Source organism: Dreissena polymorpha, chromosome 15 (genome assembly GCF_020536995.1).
Source record: "Dreissena polymorpha isolate Duluth1 chromosome 15, UMN_Dpol_1.0, whole genome shotgun sequence".
In the NCBI taxonomy this organism is placed as follows: domain Eukaryota; kingdom Metazoa; phylum Mollusca; class Bivalvia; order Myida; family Dreissenidae; genus Dreissena; species Dreissena polymorpha.
The window spans coordinates 31,297,902-31,320,154 of record NC_068369.1 but is presented as its reverse complement, the minus strand read 5'-3'; the positions used below and the strand labels follow the sequence as shown (position 1 = coordinate 31,320,154).

Below are 22,253 nucleotides of genomic sequence, written 5' to 3'. Positions count from 1 at the left end.
ATTTTATCATTATATATTTATATTTAAATCTATAAATCACTCATTTTGGCAAATATTATTTAACTTATTGGCATTGTTTCAGCTAAAGTTAAAATTAAAGTTCGCGTAAATAAATGAGTTTGAGTTAATTTACCGCTCATTGACGATTTAAGTGAAAGTAAAATAACACTTTAAGGCTTAAAATTGTATATAACATTATTTTTTTAAGTAAGTTTTTGTATTCGTGTTCGCAGTCGTTGCAGATTTGTAATCGCATAAATATGTGTAGAATAACCAGTATAAGGTTAACACTGTAGATTAAACACAATAACAAATGAGTTGCATTATCCGACTCCTAGCTATTGATCGGTTATACTAATATATTAATAATAGCAACATAAACTGTTTTCTGCATAAATAAACACAAACTAACTAACCCATTAAACTGCGATACTTCTGTCAAATTTTTTTCGACTTCAGTCAAAGTATATCATACTTTGAAACGTAATGTATAAGTATGATAACACGGCATCTTTGTTAAATACATATTATACAATTGATAGTTCAAATCTAAACGTACACACTTGTGTATTAATGTGTCGGTGAGGTGATTGAAATGATGATATGAGAACGTGTGACGTCATAAACTATTTATTAAATTCTGTGTTAACCTATCACCAAAATTGTAGGTGCGACTAGTCTAGATAAAAAATGGCATTCATGTTTGTCAGATTGCATTTAACAGCAAACTAAATGAGATAATCTAGCAAAATTCATTTCAGAGGAATAATTAACACTTGCTTTACGTGTTTCTGTTGTGTCAAGTATTCACATCACGCGAGATCAAAATGAATAGATTTGTTAAAATTGGACACAACTATTAAAACCAGCTAACTTAGTATAAACTGCTTTTCACCTGCCTATGGTTTATAAAATCTTACCAATGTGACCATACACGTGTAAACACACTGCTTTATAACGCTAATACAATCTGCTCCGAATGATTGATACACTTCCATGCTAAATTTCTTATTAGAAACAGCCGATGTAAGGCCTCATTTTTCATACTGTAGTGTCAAATTATAATTAATAGAAATGGCATGTTATATTGTGTATGTATGTGTGTGTGTTGCTTGCTTTGCCTCATGACTCATTTGTTGCGAACTGTATCTATTTCCATAAATTAATTTCCTTTTAGTGATGCAAATGTCCTACTGATGCAGCTAAGGATCACGTTTTGATATTTTAAAAAAAAACATTGACAAATAATGACTAAATATATAACGATCTTTAAAGGTTCAAACACATTCGAAATTGTACACGATTTGAAAGATATGGACTTTGTGTTATACTTCATAAGTTTATTAGTAAATTTACATTCAAATTCATAGCCGCTTAAATAATTTAACTTTTACTTTCCTACGAGATTAAAATGATTTTAGATAAAACAACCAATTTGTCGTAACTGTTACAGTACAAGTGTTAATAAATACGTTATTTAAGTTCACACAACTATGAAAATAAAACTGAATATATTTATCGTCTACTTTAACGGTAGCCAGTATAAAAACATACGCAAGTTTGTTACTCTACATTATTGTTCGTTCTGCACGCTCCTAAAGATATAAGCTGACTGAATGAGGAAGTAAACTACGACCAACGCATGGTCGCGGTTGTAAACAAGAAGCATTCAATTGTAACTGTGTATTTCACATGTGTTGGTTGAAAGCACTTAGTTTAAGTATCGTTTCAATAGATCAGCGGGACATATTGAACCATTTATCATAACTTGTTATTCAGCCATATACATTTCACCAAAAATAAGTTCGTCTTATAAAAAAAAAACGTAATATGATAATAATATTCTTCCAATATAATTGTTTTTAACTATTTATTGAGCGATATGGATATTTGTGTATTTCCCTAACGTTATTTCATACAACATCCACCGTAGTTTTGTTAGTCAACATACATTACAATGAGATAGATTAGGATAATCAGTAAGCATTGAAAGGCATGTGACAAACGTATAGTCTAGTTATAACGCCTTCTTAACCAAGATGGCTGAGCGTCAGGAAGGGTGGAAAGGTATACTGTATCAAGTTGTCGATACGTATTCAGAACATGTCGGACTTATGGTACAGAGGTCAATCTTATAATCTTAAAGAGGTTACACTTTTAACTTTACTCATGTAGATACATTTCATTACAGGACAGTGCGAAACATAAGAGACATTACTATTCTAACCTTTTTCATGGTTATTAACCTTTGTGAATATGTGTACCTAAATTAAAAGTATTGGGATTAAATATTCTAAACTTAAAAAGTTATCAACTTGTAACTTTATAAGTTGGTATATCACATTGAAATGGTGTAAAGTGCACATATAACAGTTTTGATCGGCTTTGTCCGGCGTGCGTCGTCCGTCTCAAGTCTTGTGTCGTGTGGAAACGTTTCATTCAAATGAATTCTACTCCTGAACCACTTGACAGATTTGTAAAAAATAGTCTTTTAAAAATGATTATTTGGTGATCCTCTTTCACATATATTCAAATAGTTTCTAACCGCTGCATATGCGGGTCGATATAGCTAACGATAGCTGTAAACATATTTAAACTTAAAACAACATCTTTCTATCTGATACCACATTAGACAGGAGTTAAGAAGTTGGGGTATAACAGTTGTTGTAGTTGTAAACCAAGTTTGTTCAAATCATGCCCTTATGGTCAAATTTGTCCCGTTTTGGGGATACGTGTTTTGTTTTACATGTGTGGACTGTCTTTAACATATTTGGCATGTGGCTGTACCATTGGATGGTGGTGATCTACCAAGTGTGTTCAATACCTGTCCCTAGGATTAAAATATATCCCGCCCAATGGGTTCATTGTTTTCCATGTAGAAAGTTATCGTCTCAAAAATAGCAAGGTCCAATGTTTTTCGGTTGGTGGTCTCATATCGAGTTTGTTCAAATCATACCCATTTCATTCAAAACCCAATGCCTAATACTTTAATCATTATCTGTGCGTATTTATTAATCTGTTACGTCAAACATGTAACAGAAAAGCTTTATATGTGTGTATGCTCGCTTTAACTCCTAAATTAAACAGTTGTTACTCAATTAAAGTCACACTCATTTCAGAAGACTAGCGTTGTCGATTAATAAATAATTCTTACGTATTACTTGTAAAATACATGTCATTCGATGTGTAAACGATGTTAGTTGGTCGGACATATTGTGAAATAAAGCAAATGTAGCATAAAGTTTAATCAGTAAATGTATTTACGTTTAACATCCTAATTCGCCAGCAATGAAGCACATCAACCCTCGTATAATAACATTGCTTCTGTCACTGGTTATCACGTGTTTTCAAAATATTAGCTTTACAAGGAAGTTAACTGTTCGCGAGAAATAATTGGAAAACGTTCTATGCATGTCCAATTTTATTATTGAGTAAACGTACATGTATCATTCCAAAAATTCAATAATTGTGAAATTGTCGGTAGCATACACTTGGGATTGTTTATGTTTTTGCAATCGAGTTCAAGATAATTGTTATTGAATCTGTTTTTATACAACGCTTTAGCCATATTCAAGTTGAGCCACTAAGATATAAAACATGCGACTTTGTACACAAACTTATAATATAAAGATCAAAAATTAGTGTCACAATGCAGTTAGATGTTATGTTAAACACAACATAACATAAGTAGGTGTCTTTCATATTAAATTAGCAAAGAGAAATAAAAGTCATCTTTTAAGACCGTTCTCACATCAAAGTGGTTTCGAAAGAAGAAAAAGCCACTATATTTACAAATTAGCACTCATATTTATGAGATGTGATTGTTACGTTTTCGTACATGACATCCTGTCATAAGTACACACAAAACAAAGTTAACTTATGTATACTGTCATTCTAAAAAAATGGAAATACTTGCGAGTAAATGTACAATCCAGTACATGATTAGAAAGTAATTCAATTATTCGTTCCTGATAAAATGTATTTCTATTTTAAATGGTAAAAAGATAACGTTAAAATCAATGAGTTGGTCGGAGTTTACTTCCTCATTCAGTCAGTTTAAATCTGTTGGAGCGTAAAGAACGAAAAATAATGTGGAGTAAACAGTTTGCGTGTGTTTTTATATTGGCTACCGTTTCAGTATACGGTAACTATATGCAGTTCTAATTTCATATGTGTGTGTACTTAAATAATGCATTTGTAAGCGCTTAAACCGTTAAAACAAATTGGTTGTTATATTTAAAATCTTTATGATCTCGAAGGGTTTTTCAATTCGTAGGCAAGTAAAGTTTAAATTATTTATACGGCCATGAATTTTTATATAACATTTACGAATAAGCTTATAAAGCATAATATTAAGTACAAATGTTTCAATTCTTATACAATGTTGAATGTATTTAAATCTCTACAGATTGTAATGAATTTACCGGTAATCATTATTGTTTAACCGTTTTTAAATTAACATATCAAAGCGTGATCTTTAGTTGCATCAGCCGGATATCTTACAATCACTAACAGGACATTTATTAATGGAAATATATACAGTTCGCAACAAATGAGTCATGGGACAAAAGCAAGCAACATACACACACGCATCCTGCCATTTTGATTAATAATAGTTTGACACTACAGTAGAAGAACGTGGGCCCTACTTCAGCTGTTCTTAATCAGAAATGAATTATGATAATGTATCAATCATTTGAAGGAGATTGTAATAGCGATATAAAGCTGTGTGTTTACATGTGTATGGTCTCATCGAAAAAGTTTTATATAATAATATGCCGGTGAAAAGCAGTTAAAATTTAGTGAGCTGGTTTTAATTGAAGCGTTAGCTTTTAACAAGTTTATTGTTTTTGATTGCGCGTTAAATGATTACTTGACAACAGAATCGCGGAAACACAGTATTACTGACTTTCCTGAAAAGTATTAATTGCTAAATTATCTAATTAAGTTTGTTATATGTAATCTGACAAACATGAAGGTCATTTTTATTTAGACTAGTCACACCAACAACTTCGATGACAGGTTTACACATAATTTAAGGAATAGTTAATGACGTCACACGAAGTCATATCATAATTTCTATCACCTCACCAAAACATTTATACACACTTGTGTACGTTAAAATTTGACCTTTAGATTTATATTTATTTATCAACAATGTTGTGCTATCATACTTAACAAATACGTTTCAAAGTATGATTTATTTTGATTGAAATCTAAAAAATTCTGACAGAAGTATCGCAGTTTAACGAGTTATTGAGGGGTCCCGCACAATCGAATCTAGTAAAAAGGTACTTCAAAATATGCAATAATACTTCCTGTAGCTATCGCTTTAAAAATGAACATTCAAATTTAGTTCAATAAGTATTTAAATATGTGTCGTATTTGATGTTGGTATGGGAATACTTTTTTTTATAAAAGCGGGGTCAAGCAACGGTTTTACAAAAGCATTATAATTGACAGTTTTTAAGATATAAGTGATACTGTCCGTTGGTAGATCGATACTATGGATATACAATGTATAAATGGTGCTGTTGTCTTTTTACTGCTTCAAATATAAAACATATGTTTGTATATGGGTTATGCGACCACATATAATTCCGCATATGACGAAAGAACTATCAAATGCGTCAGAGTAAATGGAAGTATAACAACCGTTAAAGGTTAATTATGCACCACATCATTAACTTTCAGCAAATACTGATTATTACAAACTATTCATCTACACATTTAGTTATTTCTTTATTTAAATGGAAAATATGAACGTTGATCGTAAATGCTGCGAGTAATATTGAATGTATATGCCGCAAATACTGCTAACCGTCTATTTTGCACACACGGTTCACGTGTATGTTGCATTAATGGATGCACGTATATGTTGTGAAAAAATGTCAACGAATTTGTTTTTCAGAATATTAACATATGTGGCACGGATGGTTAAACAATTATGTTGGACGGACTGTTTAATGAATGTCCATCATAATCGAACAACAGGTATAAAGAGCAGTATATTAACATCAGGAGGTAGAAATAGGTGTGACTGTTGACATTTCTCACATATATGCAAACACCACGTTTTGAAAAACTGTTTTAGCACTTTGCAGAGGTATTTTCAAATCATGGTGAACATGCAAACCTCTGTATTCAAGTTTAAGTTGTCAATAACGCGAGATTGTGCAAATTGCATGTAGATACATGGTTTTGGCAGTTTTCTATGTGTAACGGTTGGTTATATTAAAATAATTCGCCCTCTCTCTCATAACCAGAAATCTTACACTCACGACTAAGCGGTAAATACAATATCCCATTATTGCACCAGGCAAACATTTTGTCTTAAAGAATTGCTTTAACAGCGATTTGTATAGTATTTCTTATCATTAACCTTGTTCTCTACATACATGTGATGGGTTGGTTTCATTCTAATCATTACAGCGGTTATTTTCGGTAGCGTCAGTATATCTTCCTTATTAATACGAAGACACCAGGGTAACACGGACAGAGTTAAATTACTTAAGGTAGAATGAGAAAGACTTAATGAACGCTTTAATTTAGGGTTGAACTACTTATTTCGCGTATATAAACATAAATATAATAATAAAGCTAAGTGTATCATAACATTCCAATTGGATACCGGTAAGGAAATGATAAGCTTAACGTACTGCTTTTAATGCTCTTTATTTCTCAATACATTGTAATGTATACAACTCTTAAACCAACTTTGAAGCCGAAAAGTGTCAATTCAAATATACTCTTTTTACAAATCATCTTATGTAATCTTAAACTCTTTAAAAAGCCTTCCGAAGTTGGATGAACGCTGTATCTAACAGGATGACTTCCAATTCTTGATAAATTCGACCGAATAAATTCCCCTTTCAGATAAAAGCCCTCTTTATATGATAAAGAACTATGATAAAACGCTGTATCACAACATAAAACTACTCTAATAATAGATATAACGAATCACAAATAATAAATGCTCGCGGATGGAATAAACATTAAATTTCCTGACAATGGTTATGGAGTTTCATTAATTCTTTATTTCAATGATCTCGGTCTCTATGATAAAATTCATTCCCCAAAAGCGTGTATTAACCAAAGTATGTGCACATTCCTAGAATTGTTTCCTGATAATGTTATGGAGTTTCAGTATTCCTCTATTTTAATTATCTCAGTCACTATGATACAGTTTATTACGCTGAGGCCTTCATAAACCTACTTCTGTACACATTCCTACAGTTGCAAAAATATCGAAAATAAGCATGTGTTAACATGACTGCACACTGAAAGAATGCATTATATTTATCTTGATGTAGATTTCACTAAATTTCATCATTAAAAACCCTGTTGAGCCCAGTCTAAAACGAATAAAGGCCATACTTCGGTGGGAATATAACCATTTGATTAATTTTGGTTTATTTTTGCTTAGTTTTTTTTGTATTGACGTCATGTCGATGTTAAAGTTTTGTTGTTACGCTTTGTCTTATTTGTAATTTGGAAATTTCATAAACATTTGAACATGATGGTATAAATAGAATACCGAACTCTTATTGACTCGGTACGAAAACCTAAAGCAATCGCGAACTCTCGTGATTAAGGTTTTAATGTCTGGCTAAAGAAACTATACACATTATTTGTGTGTAGAATATATGGAACAGGGATTAAGTCAAACTGTATTATTTTTACATGTGAACATACTAGCATAGTTTAGATCTTACTTACTCAAACTTACTCATATGTTGAGAGATCGGAAACGGTTAGTTTCAAACACGCAATTATGGTAACACATATTATCTTGTAAACTACATCGTCCGACACAGCTTCACATTTAAATTATCCTGTAAAATAACTTATAATCTATACAGATTTATCCCCACTGGGCCGATTTGAAATCTTTGAAGAAGACGATGTTTTACACCAAATATCAAAACTCTTAATATTGCGCTTTTATGGAAATAATATCGAATTCCAATATGAATTAAGCACTCCAGGGGCGTGACAGTTTTGGCTATATGAGCATGGTTTAAAAAAACGTTTTAAAATACAACCATACGCCATACACATAATACATTTGTGGCTATTGGTTTTAGAGAAGATGATTTCTAGATTTTTACTTTATACATCTTCGGAAAACAAGTAACTCATTTGGCGAGTCACATTTTGACGTCATGAACATTGGTTTAACAAGCTTGGCTGAGGGCCACTATACTATGTAATATGCCAAAAACAAAACTTCTGGTCCTTGTAAGCTCTGTAATGAAGGTTTTTTTAAACAAAAACAACAAAACAACTAGCATACTCGCCTTATAGACAACTTGGTTGCTCGGAGGATATAACTGGGATATAAGTTTGCAACATGCCTTCCTATGATTTCTGATCAGCCTAATGTCTTTCACGGTAATATATAATAACTTATAAAGTCAATCGCTTGTATCCTGATAGTGTTAGGACTATTATAATTGAAAAATATCAATATCGCTACATTTATAGTAAAACAAAATCTTGGAAAACATTGATAAACATATCACCGCAACAAAATATAATATAAATTAGTAGTTGTTGAAATATGTATGGCTAAAAATAGATTATAACACAATGATTTAATCTGTCTCTGTTAAAGATAAACATAGTATTAAACCTAACCTATGTTTCTTCTAGCGGCATATGTTCAGATACATTGTTCAAATGTCGAGTAAAAAGTTTGCTTTAGATAAATCCTAACCAGGTAAAGCGCGTAAATAACCGTGCAACTGCGATATTTAGGCTTACTTTACTTTTTCGTTCAGTCAGTTGTAATCTTTTAAAGCATTAAGAAAGAAACAAAATGTCGCGTTACATTATATATGGTAAGTTATAAATCATGCAACACATTAGACACGGGTTTATGTATTGATATAGTTATCCTAACTATACAGCAGTAGTAACAAGAAATTGAAGCATTATTCTTACGTATGTTTCTTCAATCAGTTGAAAGGGATTTAAGTATCGCAATTAAGCAGTTTTGTTTGTTCAAAATAAGACCACATTATGGAGAGTTTATACATTCTAAATGCCTAGAAAACCTGTTCGTTCTCCGTAGACCGGATTTAATAGTTGTGTACACTTTCAATCCGTTGATCGATAGAAATATCGCTTTAAGTGAATAGTTTAACAAATCAAACAGAAAGATGGATAAAAACATCACTGGATTTAGTTAAGTATAATCTGATTTAGTTCGCTAATAAATGTATCCAGACTAGCATGAAGGTCATTTTTATGTAAACAAGTCGCTTCTATTGTGTTGATGGTTCCCACATAAATTAACGAATACTTTTTGAAATCACTCTTTGTTGTATCATCATTTCAATCACCACAACGACACATTGATAAATAACTGTGTACGCGTAGCTTTGTAATATTAGCTGCAGAATAAAACATAGCTCATTAATAGACACGTAGTGATAGTATTACACGAACACATTATCACAACAGTTTAACATGCTTCGCTTATAAACGCAAACAAAAATGTTAAACGTTATCAGAACAGAACAGAACAGAATAGTTTTTTTGACTCAAGCATATACAGCTCATCGTCGTTAACATACATAAACAATAACAGCATGCGTTACAAAATATACATCATTCGAAAGAAGATCGATTCAATAAAGAATGAAATACAACATGTTTAAGTGAAAATGTCACATGGAATAGGTTAATACTGGGTGACCACATACTGTAAAAACGTTGTTTAATTCTTGCAACAAGTATTACTTTAGTATACGCTTAGTGGCTTTATAAAAGATGTATAATATATACCAAGTTTCAATTTTTTGTTGTTGTTGGAAAACTCGTCAAAACGTTATCAAGTTAATACAACATACACCTTTTAAAATACACTGTTACAGCGTCAGTAAGTTATATAATCATAAGGGACATATAAAAGCAAGGATACTCGCCTAAATGATCGGGTAACTGCGTTGGCCTTAACTTCCTCATTTTAGTCAGTTTAAATCTATCAGATAGGAAATTACGAAATATAACGTGGTTTAAATTTTTTCGTGTTTAATTTAAAAGGCAAAAGTAACATTTATTGTTAATTATATGAAGTATAACATTTGTATTTATGTAGATAGCGCAAATCCGTACAAATCGTATGTCATAAAGATTATAATGGTGTGACGCTATGGTGGTTTTTTCTTCACGCACTTTATGTCGTACCATTTTCGCATACATGATCAGGTTAAGCTAATACATAGGCTGTGATCTTTACTATATCATTTACCAATTAACCGATATAATGTGATGCAAAAACCGTGTCTTCCAGTACTCGTTTTGAATTTTCTTTCGGAATATTAATAATTATATCATAGAAATGTATTACAAGTCATTTTTTTATTGTATACGATTCTTATGTCTATGAATTTACAGCAAGTGTGTATATACATATTATAATCGTCTTTCAATCATCCGATGATAAATTGTATCATCGATTCGCGACCATTTAATAATGACAAAAGCCAAAACATTAGAAATTCAAAAAAGCGACAGCAAACAGTACTTTTATTTTAGTTCAGAAATTTGGTTAAGAATAACATCAATACATATTTATTCTGGCTATGCAGCATGATTTATTAGGCCCATCATCTTTATTTCCATGAATATTCAACTAGGAAGTCTTTTGAAGGGATTTTAAAATCGTTGTAAAAGAGTGTGTTGAATTGGATTGCTATACCATTCAGTTTTAAACAATCACAATCCTTACACAAACAGTTTATTTAACGTTAAAATAGTTGTACAATTTCAACTATTTGTTCCATAACGGACTTGCGCTAATTCAAGTATTCACAAATCTAACTCAAATAAAGACACACAGAGAATCGCCTCATTAAATAACACGAACCAAAACTAATTGTTAATGGCGGTGCTTTAATTATCTGATTGTGTTGTCTTTCATGTATGTAGAACTACATGAATGTCCTTTTCATATCACCAAGCTTTATCAAATGGTCGATTTATTTGGGTTCATACGGACAATAATAAATGGAAAATGTAATCTTACTGTCATGTATGACCTAAGTACAATTACATACGTTGTGAATAGCTTTTTTACCGAATATTACATAACTCATTTTAAATTCATCAAATGATATGCTGTTTTGATTACCATGTGAGTTTCAAGTTATGTTACATTTGGATACATTACCCAATATTCACAGATCACAGAAGACAATATATTCTGAAAAAAGTACCAAGTATTATAATCTTACAAAATAATATCTGAACTATTTACAAATTACATATCGAAGTGATGAGAAACTTTGCGGGATTTGTCGTTGTTCAATACGAGGGTTTAAATGTAATTATACATTTGAGTACAGTTGTTGATATTTCTATGTTGGCATACGTCAAACATATTATATGTATCAGCCGTATCAAGAAGGGATGAACAGAAGCATTATTGATAGTTATTAAGATTTAAATGACGCTTAAATCTGATCAAATGTATACAAGTCGTCTGTTTAAGATAATCAATTGTGTTAGATTTTAGTATAACCAAACTAAGAAGAAGCATTTACTTGTAAAATTTATGTTGAGTTCCTATTAAATAATCTAATTTAAATTTACACTTTTTTAACTTTATGACCAACGTGCTCTTTGTGTAAATAATGCACTCGAGAATTAAAGCCATAGGTATCAACAGTTATTATTTCGACACACTCCACCGATTATTGCCGTTTTATTTGAGATTTGTCAATATTATAATAATTACGATGTACATGTCCGACATATTTAATATAGAATAAATGCGTTTTCTGTATATAATACATGTTCACCGTTTCACAAAGTTTAACCTACAGACACGAAACATTCATAAGCCATCAAACCGATTGTTGCACAGATACAATGAGTTATAGCTATACACCGTTGCACAGCGATCCAACCATTTGATCGAATTTAACTTCCGTTTCAGTTCTTCTCGCATGTGTTTCAGCAATAATAATTTTCTTACAAAGTTTGAATTACACTAAATTCTTTTCCCATAGGGTCCCATTGTACAACTGCCAACGTGCAAAGCATTTTTATCGTATTTATTCTATATATACGTTTGCAAGACTTGTATCATTTCACAAATAAATGTCTCTTCTTGCAATAATTGCAGTAAACAATATGTGCTCTCGCAATCTCTAAGGCAGTAAAATTCTCGAAAAATCAAGCACCCTCGGAAAACAGAGTTTCAGAAGTTTAATTTCAACAAAAGCCCCGAATTCCAATAAACGCACCTCCAACATTAATATATATGTTAACGTTATCCCCAATGAAATGCACCAACAGTTGACAGACACACATGGGGAGCAGGAAATTAACACTAGAGCATTGGTGTTATCGCCAAAAATCGCTCTTGAACCCAGAGAAAAAGGAACTATTTAGAATTTGACAATACTTTGGACCACGTAGGGATGCATATGATTTTGTGTATTATTACCTTAAAGGAAACTTAAACTGTTCAAATTATAGAAAAACGCGTCCACATCAAAATTTGTATATTTGTACCACACATACAAAATTTAAGGTCGATTTGACAACTAGAAAACATACGAACAAGCATTTAAGTATATAACACGTGATAAGCCACCTGACTTGCGTTTTCTATAGTTGGATTCCGCAGGCAAAGCGACCTAAAATTTTCTAGTAAATAAAACAGACAAGCATATGAACCGTTCCTGTAAATATATATGCATGCAATAGAAATAACTGATGGGTTGAACGTGTTAAAAAATTATCTAAACACGATCGGGTCAGCACTAAGGCGCAAAGGTCGAGTTTCCATATTTTTTTACCCGAAAGAATCACATTTTTCTTTAAAAAAAGTAGAAACGCATACGTTATGATATTAATAATATGTTGTCGCGCTGAAAGTAATCCAATCAATACAATAACACCTACAAATAGTGATTTGTTTTTAAATAATGGTCCTTAACAGGTTTTCAAAGGATGAATTGCACTAATTGCATTTCCCAAAGGGTTCCATTTTAAACTACCAACTTTCAAAGTAGTTTTCTTGTATTTTGTATATATCAAACTTTGCAAGTCCGGTAACATGTGAAAGAAAAGTATGTCCTCTTTAAAAATGCAGTCACACATATAAAGGCTTGCAACTTCTAAGAAAGTATAATTCGCCCAAAGACAAGCACCCGTGGTGGCAGACACACATAGGATGCAGGTAATAAACGCAAACAGAATAGGTGCGATCGCTTAATCACTTTTGTGAAAAGTGAAAAGTAAATATTTATAAATAGGCGCTACTTTCGAACGGAACACATAGGGATACAAAATAATATAGTGTAATATAAACTACAACGTGTTTTTATACAGTATGTTGTGCTTTGACTATGTATATATTTAGGCTGATTTAACTTATTTTGCCTGGTATAAAAAACAATAGTATAATTTATTGATATTATTTTGTAAAAATTATATTTTCATAAATATTATGCGTTAAAGGGATTACACAACGATTATGTTCCAGTTCATTTCATTGGACTTCTTGAGTTACCTGATTAATTGGCCCGTGACTCAATCTAATCATATTTGACATTCAAATTGAGAATAAAAGGGATCCTTTAATTTGGTAAAAGTTATTTATTAAGCCGGATGTGATAAACGTGAATTGCGATGCATACATTTCTGATGTCAGATTTTATGACTAGAGTAATATGACACACCCGATCCAAAATTGTTAATTTAAAAATGAACATGAATTGAATGAATTGCTGTTATTTTTCGGATTGATTAAACATTATGATTTAAAGTAGGAAATATATTATAATTTTAAATTAGTAAAATATGTGAAGCACAAATTTCTACAAACTAACGACTGCACAATGTGAAATTATTTTTTCTTAAATGTGTGGTGAACGAACACGTGGTAAGAAATGTCCTAGTACGTATATTAATTGGACAAACAAACAATTATATTTACACAACAGTACGTATGTTAAAAAGGAATTTCTCTCTGTTAAAAGTACTGACAACATATTCAATTTGTAATAGTGTAACGATTTTATAGAAAATTCACAACTTGACTGGACATGATTTCATGCGCCTTACACCGTTTTACGCACGTCGACAACATATTTTAAAGAGTTAATGTCGGCAAGTGTTCATATAAAATGTAAAAAGTATCAGGAAGAGAAAGTGACTATACTTAATTGTATTGTCCTTTACTCAGTGCGCATCAGTTTAAACTTCCTACATATTCCAAACTTATGAAATTAACCGTTGTAACTCAGCTAAATGTGCATAAATCAGCCATTTATCATCCGTGTTTTAATATTATGATTTAACCATATAGATTAACTTTTAGCAGTTAATTTTTAATTATATGTCGACAATATCGTTTTATATAATTTTAACAAGTAAATGCTGAAACAGGTCAAGCATTCCACATTTGCTTATGCAATGAACAAACATTTTAAACATACAATATATCCGTTAATGTATATCGATTATAAAACTAAAAGTTGTGCAGGCTTAACATATACATACAATGTGTGCACCTGTTGATCTTGTTTTAAAAACAAAGCTGTATTTTTGTTGATATTGTAATACATCAGCGGAGTTATATAAATAGTAACATAAGGTTAGAGTTAGTTGGTTCACACTTCTTTTGATAAATGTTATGTTGTTTTTTTGTTTAGCTACAGGTTACTTTGAAAGCGACGTCAACACTACATGGGGAAACGTTACGTGCAACTTGGCAGAACCGCGGCTTACATATAACAACGGAGTGTTCATGGTAAACGAGACCTTGCCAAATATTAATGACGTTTGGATTGGATATATTTATGCCAAGGTTTCCTTTTTACTCCTTGGTAGGCTATTTGATTATATGTTATCAATATAAAAAGATATGCCAAATGTTGACAACTATTTTATTTCAGCTGCAAAAAAATATGAGAATAAACAATTTGATTAATTAACGGCTGAAACTCAAATCAAATTATGAACTCATGCAACATACTGTTAATAAGTTAAGTGTAAAATAATGTCTTATAATTGAAAACGCGTTAATACCATGCATCACATGTTTGGAGGTTAAGTTTTGTCATAATATGTGCATGTACAACACCGTTTCAATAATATAAATTCTTAGCACAGTTAAGAACATGTTGCGATTTAAATCCACAGGTTGTGCAACAGGACGAAATCTAAATGCACATGCCGTTGCAACTATCGGTGATTGCTTTTCCATATGTGGGCCTGGAAACTTCGGAATTCAACCAAAGATTCAAGAGGAAAATAATAATTTCATTTCGGTACGTCCATTTTCTACCAGTACCAGTATAATGTTTGATAATTAAAACATGATTAAAACTGTGTATGATGCTGTTAATTTGTTTACGGATTGCAGCATCAAACTGGGTAGTTGTTTTTTATGTAAATTAATTTATAAGATTATACTGATTGAAACAATTCATTTCGGCTTTGTTTCCATATAAGCGAATTTCAATGATTTTGTATTCGTGATAAACCATGATATTTTATCTAAATGTTTTTTTTATATAAATCAAATGGCCGACATGCGGCATTATTTCGACTAAAGACGGCCATAGAGTCAGCGTTTTTTTTTACCGCACGTGTTGTCAAACCTGTGTCAAAGCTGGTCTATGCGGGTAATACTAACTTCATGTTTATTTTTGTTGTGTAATCGTGTTCTCCCTTGTTTTATTTCAGTGTATATGTTACCCAGGTTCAGTGAACACGGTGGAGCGAAACTGCATTACGAACGGTCAGGGTCAGAGTCTTTGCAGCAACGGTTGTTATGAAATATACACTAAAATGAATGGTGCGTGCCTTAACATTGTTTCTGTACCAACGGCATAATGGTTTCTGTTAAGCTCAATAAATGAAATATCAGTGGTTACTAAGTTTCCAGAAGCATATTTTATACTGCTCGTTTGTTTGTAATAATTAAGAGTAAATTACTTTCTAAAAAATGACCTAGCGTAATATATGTCAATGGCTGATGTTTTAAACGATATATTTACTTTACTGCAAGACACGATCAAGCTGCATGCCTTTGAAATCGAATTTAACACGTAGAGTATACGTGCTTAACGCACCGTTCGAACACGTGCATGCTTTCTTATTATTATTATTGAAGTTTTGTTTTGGTGCAATATACATCTACTCTTTTTAGAGTATGTTCGTTCGTTATTAATTTGCTAAACTATAATTGATGTAACTAGTGTTTTTTAGATGTTTTGCACCTTGCATCTATTTTATAAAACGACACAGTATATGAAGCCACCGCCAGTATTAAAGTCGTAGAGGGAGATTGCTTGACGTATTTCTACCCAAGCTTTGCTTGGTTACCGTGCAACATAACACCTATGTATCCCAACATAATGTGCAGCAACGGCACATATACAGGTATACTTTAAAAAAGTAACTAACTAACTGTAGCTGTGCTTAAATGACACCATAATGATTAGTTAAAACGGTTTTATTTCGAGGGATGTTTAAGCAAAAAATAATAGATACATAGTGCATTGCATTTTTATTTGATGGTTTAGTTGCTTCAGTTAGTATTTTAATAATCACTGCACGCATAGTTATAATCAACTTGTTTATAAAACGAGTCGCACATGCAGTGATTTAACTTGTATATTCATAAGACGACTAAATTGAGATTTTGTTTTTCACAATTTGTTCAGTGCTTTCTGCGAAGGCGATCATTATAGATCGTTTTGCCAGCACATGGTGGGAAGCCAATAGACAATGTTTGACCATGAATGGTATGCACCCAGCGTTTGTGCATAGTATAACACATGCTGGATTTAATAAAAGCCAGCTGCAGATCTTCTGGACAGGAATTGTCAGATCCTTGACACTAATAAAAAACACATCAAAAGTTATATTTTTATTGTTCGAGCATTATATGATATAAATAATATATATATATATATATATATATATATATATATATATATATATATATATATATATATATATATATATATATATATATATATATACTCTATATACTCTTTATATTATATATATATTGACATGGTTTAATCATATTACGTATCAGGCTATTCAACTTGACACATCGTTACAGATATTTAAATAACGATTCCGATTTCAATTTCATAAATTGCATTATGAAATGCGTATGAAGGTAAAGCGCCATTATATTGATATTGCATAGTTTCAACACACACATTTTAATATTATTATTACGTTTTACGCTAAGGGTATGCGTTCTTATTTACAACATCAAACTAAATAGTATTGTATTGTAGGCGACTTCACGCGATTTTCTCTTGACAGTTATGCGTATGTAAACCGAAGTTCTAATAATCTTCGATTCGCAAAGAATGGTGAAATCAAAAGAGCCTTGTGTCAAACAGGTATGAAACTCTATTCAAACTCCAAATCGTACAACCTTATTTGAAACATTAAATGTGTAGCAACTTAACGAAGCTTTGTGTGAGTAGTTCGATTAGAAGACATCCGTATTTTCCTAAGCATTAAACTATATTTGACGGTCATCTCAATACTTATTTTGGTAAAGAAATCAACATAAAATACCAGAACAAAACATGCGTATGTTTGCATGTTATATCGCGTTTAGTGGAAATGACTGTACACATAAAAGGTGTTTTTTCTACGTACTAAAGTTATCGCAAGTACGACCGAACCATCGGAAGTGTCGGAACATACAACATATTCTTTCCTGTCCACGGAAGTAAATCCTATATCTACGCCAGAAAATTCAGTCACTAGTGTGTCTGGAACAAACGTGTCTATTCCCAACGTTTCAACGGCAGATGGCCCAACAAGTAAATTGAAAACACATATTATTTACTGTACTCTTAATGCATACTTACACGCGTGTTTTACTTTTGCTATATCCAAATGCATGATCGGTTATAACTAAATCGTTATTATGTAACCGATGTTAATGCGTTGTTTAGTTTTGGTCGGTAAAGTATCCGTTAGAAAAGATTGTTTGTTAGGCAAAAGGTGTTTTGTTGGCAATGTATTTGTTGAGTTTGTTTTTATTACTGTATTTACAGAGGCACCATCAATAGGGGTAGGCACTGGCGTTTCCGTTGGTATTATGTTTCTTATTAGTGGAGCGATAGTCCTCATTGTACTCAAAAGAAGGTATGCGATTTAATTCCAAAACACACACACGCATGCATATATAAATAAATACATAAATAAATAAACACGTAAATATATGAATATATATAGGAACAGTTATGATCTCTGTTCTCCACACTTTCTCTTAACATGTTTGCGTTACTATAAAGTTTCCATTTTATATGATAAAATATCAGGCTGAATGTGTAGAGGTATATACAAATGGCAGGCGTCATTCAGTCAGTGCGTGAGTGCGTGCGTCCGACCGTCACGCTTAATCTGGATACAGCGATAACATTGGTGTGTGGAAAGCCAGTCTTATGGAGAACATGTATGTTGTGTCAGTGTTTTGCTTATACAGAAGTGGTTGCTGATATGATCACATAAATAAGTGAACACGAAATAATGATCCTGCAAAAATTCTGACACTACGTAAGCTATGTATTACACTTATAACATTAACTCGGTAGGGAACTGCTGTTTTGTCTGTGTTTAATATATTATGTTTCTTAAAATTGCAGTCGCACATTCTGACTGCACCCTTTCGTCAACAATAGAACCCATGTTAAACTGCATGTGATAGCTTTTTGTTTATGTAGTGATGCTCCGTTCAAAGCGAACGCTTGATGCATTTTTTTTTATTTGAAACGACTATTGTTTACAAAAATATATTTTCACACGAAAAAAAGCTGACTAGTAGACTTTAAACGAATACTTAATTATGTTTGACATGTACAAACTTATGTCTCTGGAACACTGATTTTGGCCCCGATATTTTGTTGGTTGTAACAAGACCATATGGCATCAAAATACTTAAGTGGACCCGTTCAGATGCGGAAAAATATATTGGCCACAGAATGTTCAATGTTGGTTATTGTTTATTTGATACAATGGACATGCCGTGCATGAAGGCAGATGCAGATATAATTGACACACGTATTAATGTCGTTTATGGTTGCCGCAATGCAATTTGCATACAGTTCATGAATATACATTCTGTGTTATACAATTATAATGCGTTAATGATATGCAGAACATCACATACCCATTTGTCATTTTCTAATAACTATTAAATATGAATATATGGGTATATGTCATTTTAATATGGTATCACAAACACAGAAGCAATATTATATTAATCGGCATAACATTACAGAGCTCTATTTTAAATAAGAAATCAAGTTTGTAAATAAAGTAATGAAAGGTATTAGTTCAGGTTTATTAAATCTTTTTGACATTGTAAATGAGCTCTTAATTAACAAAGTTATCACATAAAGTTATTTTTACTTACTTGTTTTAAATAAGACGGAAGTTAAAATGTATATGCATTGACACAATTATACAAAGTTATGATCGAGACAGGAATTTTCAGACGTGCATCTGTTCATACAGACGGACAGTCGGATGGTGCGATTGGTATTTATCATATCACCACATTGATATATGCCTAAACAACATTGCCAAATAAATGTTATATATCATGGTCAACAGGAAGTATCTGTCATGTGTGGAGGATGATCATATAACTTGGAATCGACTATAAAGTAATCATTTTTAGTAAAATCAAATCAGATTCAACAAAACAAATATTAAGCGCGCATGCCCATAAAGTCAATATTAACACGTCAAACGACACAAGTCATATTCTTTCCCGCTATAACTGCAGATTTTTAGCGATTTCTTCATTATTTCTTTAAAATCAGGGTCGAAGAGGCATGATAAACAGAAAACAGATGTTTTGAAGGAATACATTTATCTTTAAAATGCATATCTTTTTTAAAAAGCGACGAAGTGATCGTATTACGTCACAACCAATATAGTTGTTCGTTTACTAATGTATGAAGGTCATCTGTTTTGATAGTTATGGTGTATATACTTTTCAAAATATGAGTCTAGTTTGTTAATCATTAACCCTTTGTAATTGTTATTGGCAGTACAATGTTTGAATTATGTGTTACAATTAAACATTAACAAATATAAACATACACACTCAATCTTAATAACGTAGCGTATTACAGCCATATTGCGCCTTCTTCCTTTATTGTGCGACGATGATCACAATAACACTTATATGATGCTATGGCCTATATCTCTTAAGTTTTATTCAAATACATGAATTGTTTAGTTCAATTTCATAAACCATAAGAATCAGTTTATTCCTTTCCCTATGTTGCTTTGTATTCAATGTACCAATGCGGCGACCCTAATTGTATTAATATAAGTGCGTGTGTTACATACGTGTAGGTCTTATCTACCGCAGTTCTTTTGTTCTTCATACTTTCGCAATTGTTTGAGTGCCATAAAAAAGGTCAGCATGTTGTATGAATGTTTCTCTCCGCCCGTGTAGTATGTATGAAGTTATATACTCACAATACTATGCTTTGCATTTACCGTTCAAAAATTGGGTACCCCATTTTTATTTCTTTTGGTCATGCGTTTTTGTCGTGTTCCTAAATCTATCGAAATAGTCACATGACTTAATAAAAGTCATGTTTGTGATTATAAGAATGCTTTGCTGATGCTACAAGAATTTGGATGTGTTTATATTTGTTGGGTTCGCAATTATGTACCATGCATCATGTATATACACGGTTGATTGTGTTTCAGAGGAATGATACCTTGCGGTGGAAAAACACAAGACAACAAACCTTCTGCAGACAAACCTGTATTTGAAGATAATAAGACTTACGGAAAATGCCTCGACGAAAATATGCCTAATCATAATTATTTTATCCTAGAGAAATGTGAGCAATCTATTAACGACCATGTTGAGCATTACAATGAAACCAATGAAGCAGACATGGAGGACGATTATAATACGATACAGGAACCATATACAGACGTGAACGAGGATAACCATGATTATGACTATACTGTCAATGCTTTGAGATCAAGGTCCGATGCCAGAAAACTGGACAATGTTTACAACAAACTTAAGGTAGCCCGACCAGGGGATTCTGATCAAGTAGGGATACACGGACATAATGGGGCCCAGGTTTCAGTCAACGACTACGATACAACTTCAGCAGTAGTATTCCATGGGAAGGATGATATTAGTGATTATAATCATATCTCCTACCTTGCTAGTAATGGATTAGCAAGGGATACCGATATCAAAGTTGTTAACGGCGACGAGTACGATGCTGCTTATGGTATGAAGTTCAAAGTCGGCCAATCCGACGCGTCGGACTATGCATACGTTAACAAGGATCGAATGCAATGAAAATGTCACAGTCAACGTCAATCGCATGTATCAATATATTTCATTGATATTATATACATGTCAAAGGCTTGTTATTATTAATGTTGCAAATTAAGGAGAGCGATATAATCCGAGGCCGAATGCATAGATTGTCATTTCTATTCATACTGTCATTGGAACAAATCAACAGCATTAATCGCAGAGAGTATATGAACATTATTCGTTTATCAACATCAGTTCGCTCTCATTTTAATTAGCATATTCTTACTATTACCTGATATTCTTTTTTCTACAAATCCTTGTTATTGGTTAAAACCAAGGCACTAGGAACATTTTTAATTAAAGCAATATCGTGATGTATTAAGTTCAAACGTCACTGCATGCATATGAAACGTAAGCCCGAATGGGTATTTGGGATTTTACACTCGGAAACGGACGTGATATATAATATGATAAAACATTTAGTATAGTTATACTTGAATTTCTAATTATTAAGTACGTTGTCTAGTCTACATTATTAAAGTGTATGCTCACCAGTGGATGTGATACGGTGACAAACGACTACTCAAATAGTAATTTAACAAACATATCTGAAAAGTCATGTTTTTTTATTTAAATAAACTCCATTGTTTGATTGTAACTATAATAAGTCCTCATACCTTGGAATTATTTTGTACATTATATTCGTGTAACTATCTATATTTGTATTTAATTTGCTGAATTGCTCTCTCCATAACATGCAGAATGTTAAGGAAACAAATGATGTATACTGTTGACAAAGATACCTGTTTTACTTATATACACACATGTATTTGGTAATGCACATGTTTCATCATATATGAGTTTACATGGATAGTCTTAAATGTATCTCATACAACGTATGGGTCTAAATTATAATAAAAGCATTAACTTATTTATT

The 22,253-nt window shown here is 32.1% G+C and overlaps 2 protein-coding genes across 11 annotated transcripts in view; one reads left to right on the top strand and one right to left on the bottom strand.

Annotated features, from left to right (window-relative positions):
- Window positions 1–22,253, bottom strand: part of LOC127861221 (uncharacterized) — a 361,489-nt gene that overhangs the window by 232,712 nt on the left and 106,524 nt on the right. The gene's annotated exons all lie outside the window — the stretch shown is intronic.
- LOC127861224 (uncharacterized) lies at window positions 4,057–22,251 on the top strand. 3 transcript variants are annotated; one of them, XM_052399630.1, is made up of 10 exons: window positions 4,057–4,144; window positions 14,676–14,849; window positions 15,166–15,293; window positions 15,712–15,823; window positions 16,276–16,410; window positions 16,695–16,775; window positions 17,286–17,393; window positions 17,664–17,825; window positions 18,063–18,153; window positions 20,740–22,251. In XM_052399630.1, exons 1-10 carry the CDS (start codon window positions 4,090–4,092, stop codon window positions 21,353–21,355), a joined length of 1,662 nt encoding a protein of 553 aa, XP_052255590.1. In that variant the 5' UTR covers window positions 4,057–4,089; the 3' UTR covers window positions 21,356–22,251. The 3 variants fall into 3 exon arrangements, with proteins under 3 accessions (XP_052255590.1, XP_052255591.1, XP_052255593.1); XM_052399633.1 differs by having other exon boundaries at window positions 4,095–4,144; window positions 14,676–14,773; XM_052399631.1 differs by lacking the exon at window positions 16,695–16,775.

What these genes read in the sequence shown, in the direction of transcription:
- LOC127861224 (XM_052399630.1), top strand. Translation starts at nt 4,090, where the DNA reads ATGTGGAGTAAACAGTTTGCGTGTGTTTTTATATTGGCTACCGTTTCA. An exon ending in CAGCAACGGCACATATACAG is followed by an intron (nt 16,411 to 16,694) that starts GTATACTTTAAA and finishes CAATTTGTTCAG; the next exon opens with TGCTTTCTGCGAAGGCGATC. An exon ending in ACAATGTTTGACCATGAATG is followed by an intron (nt 16,776 to 17,285) that starts GTATGCACCCAG and finishes ATTGTATTGTAG; the next exon opens with GCGACTTCACGCGATTTTCT.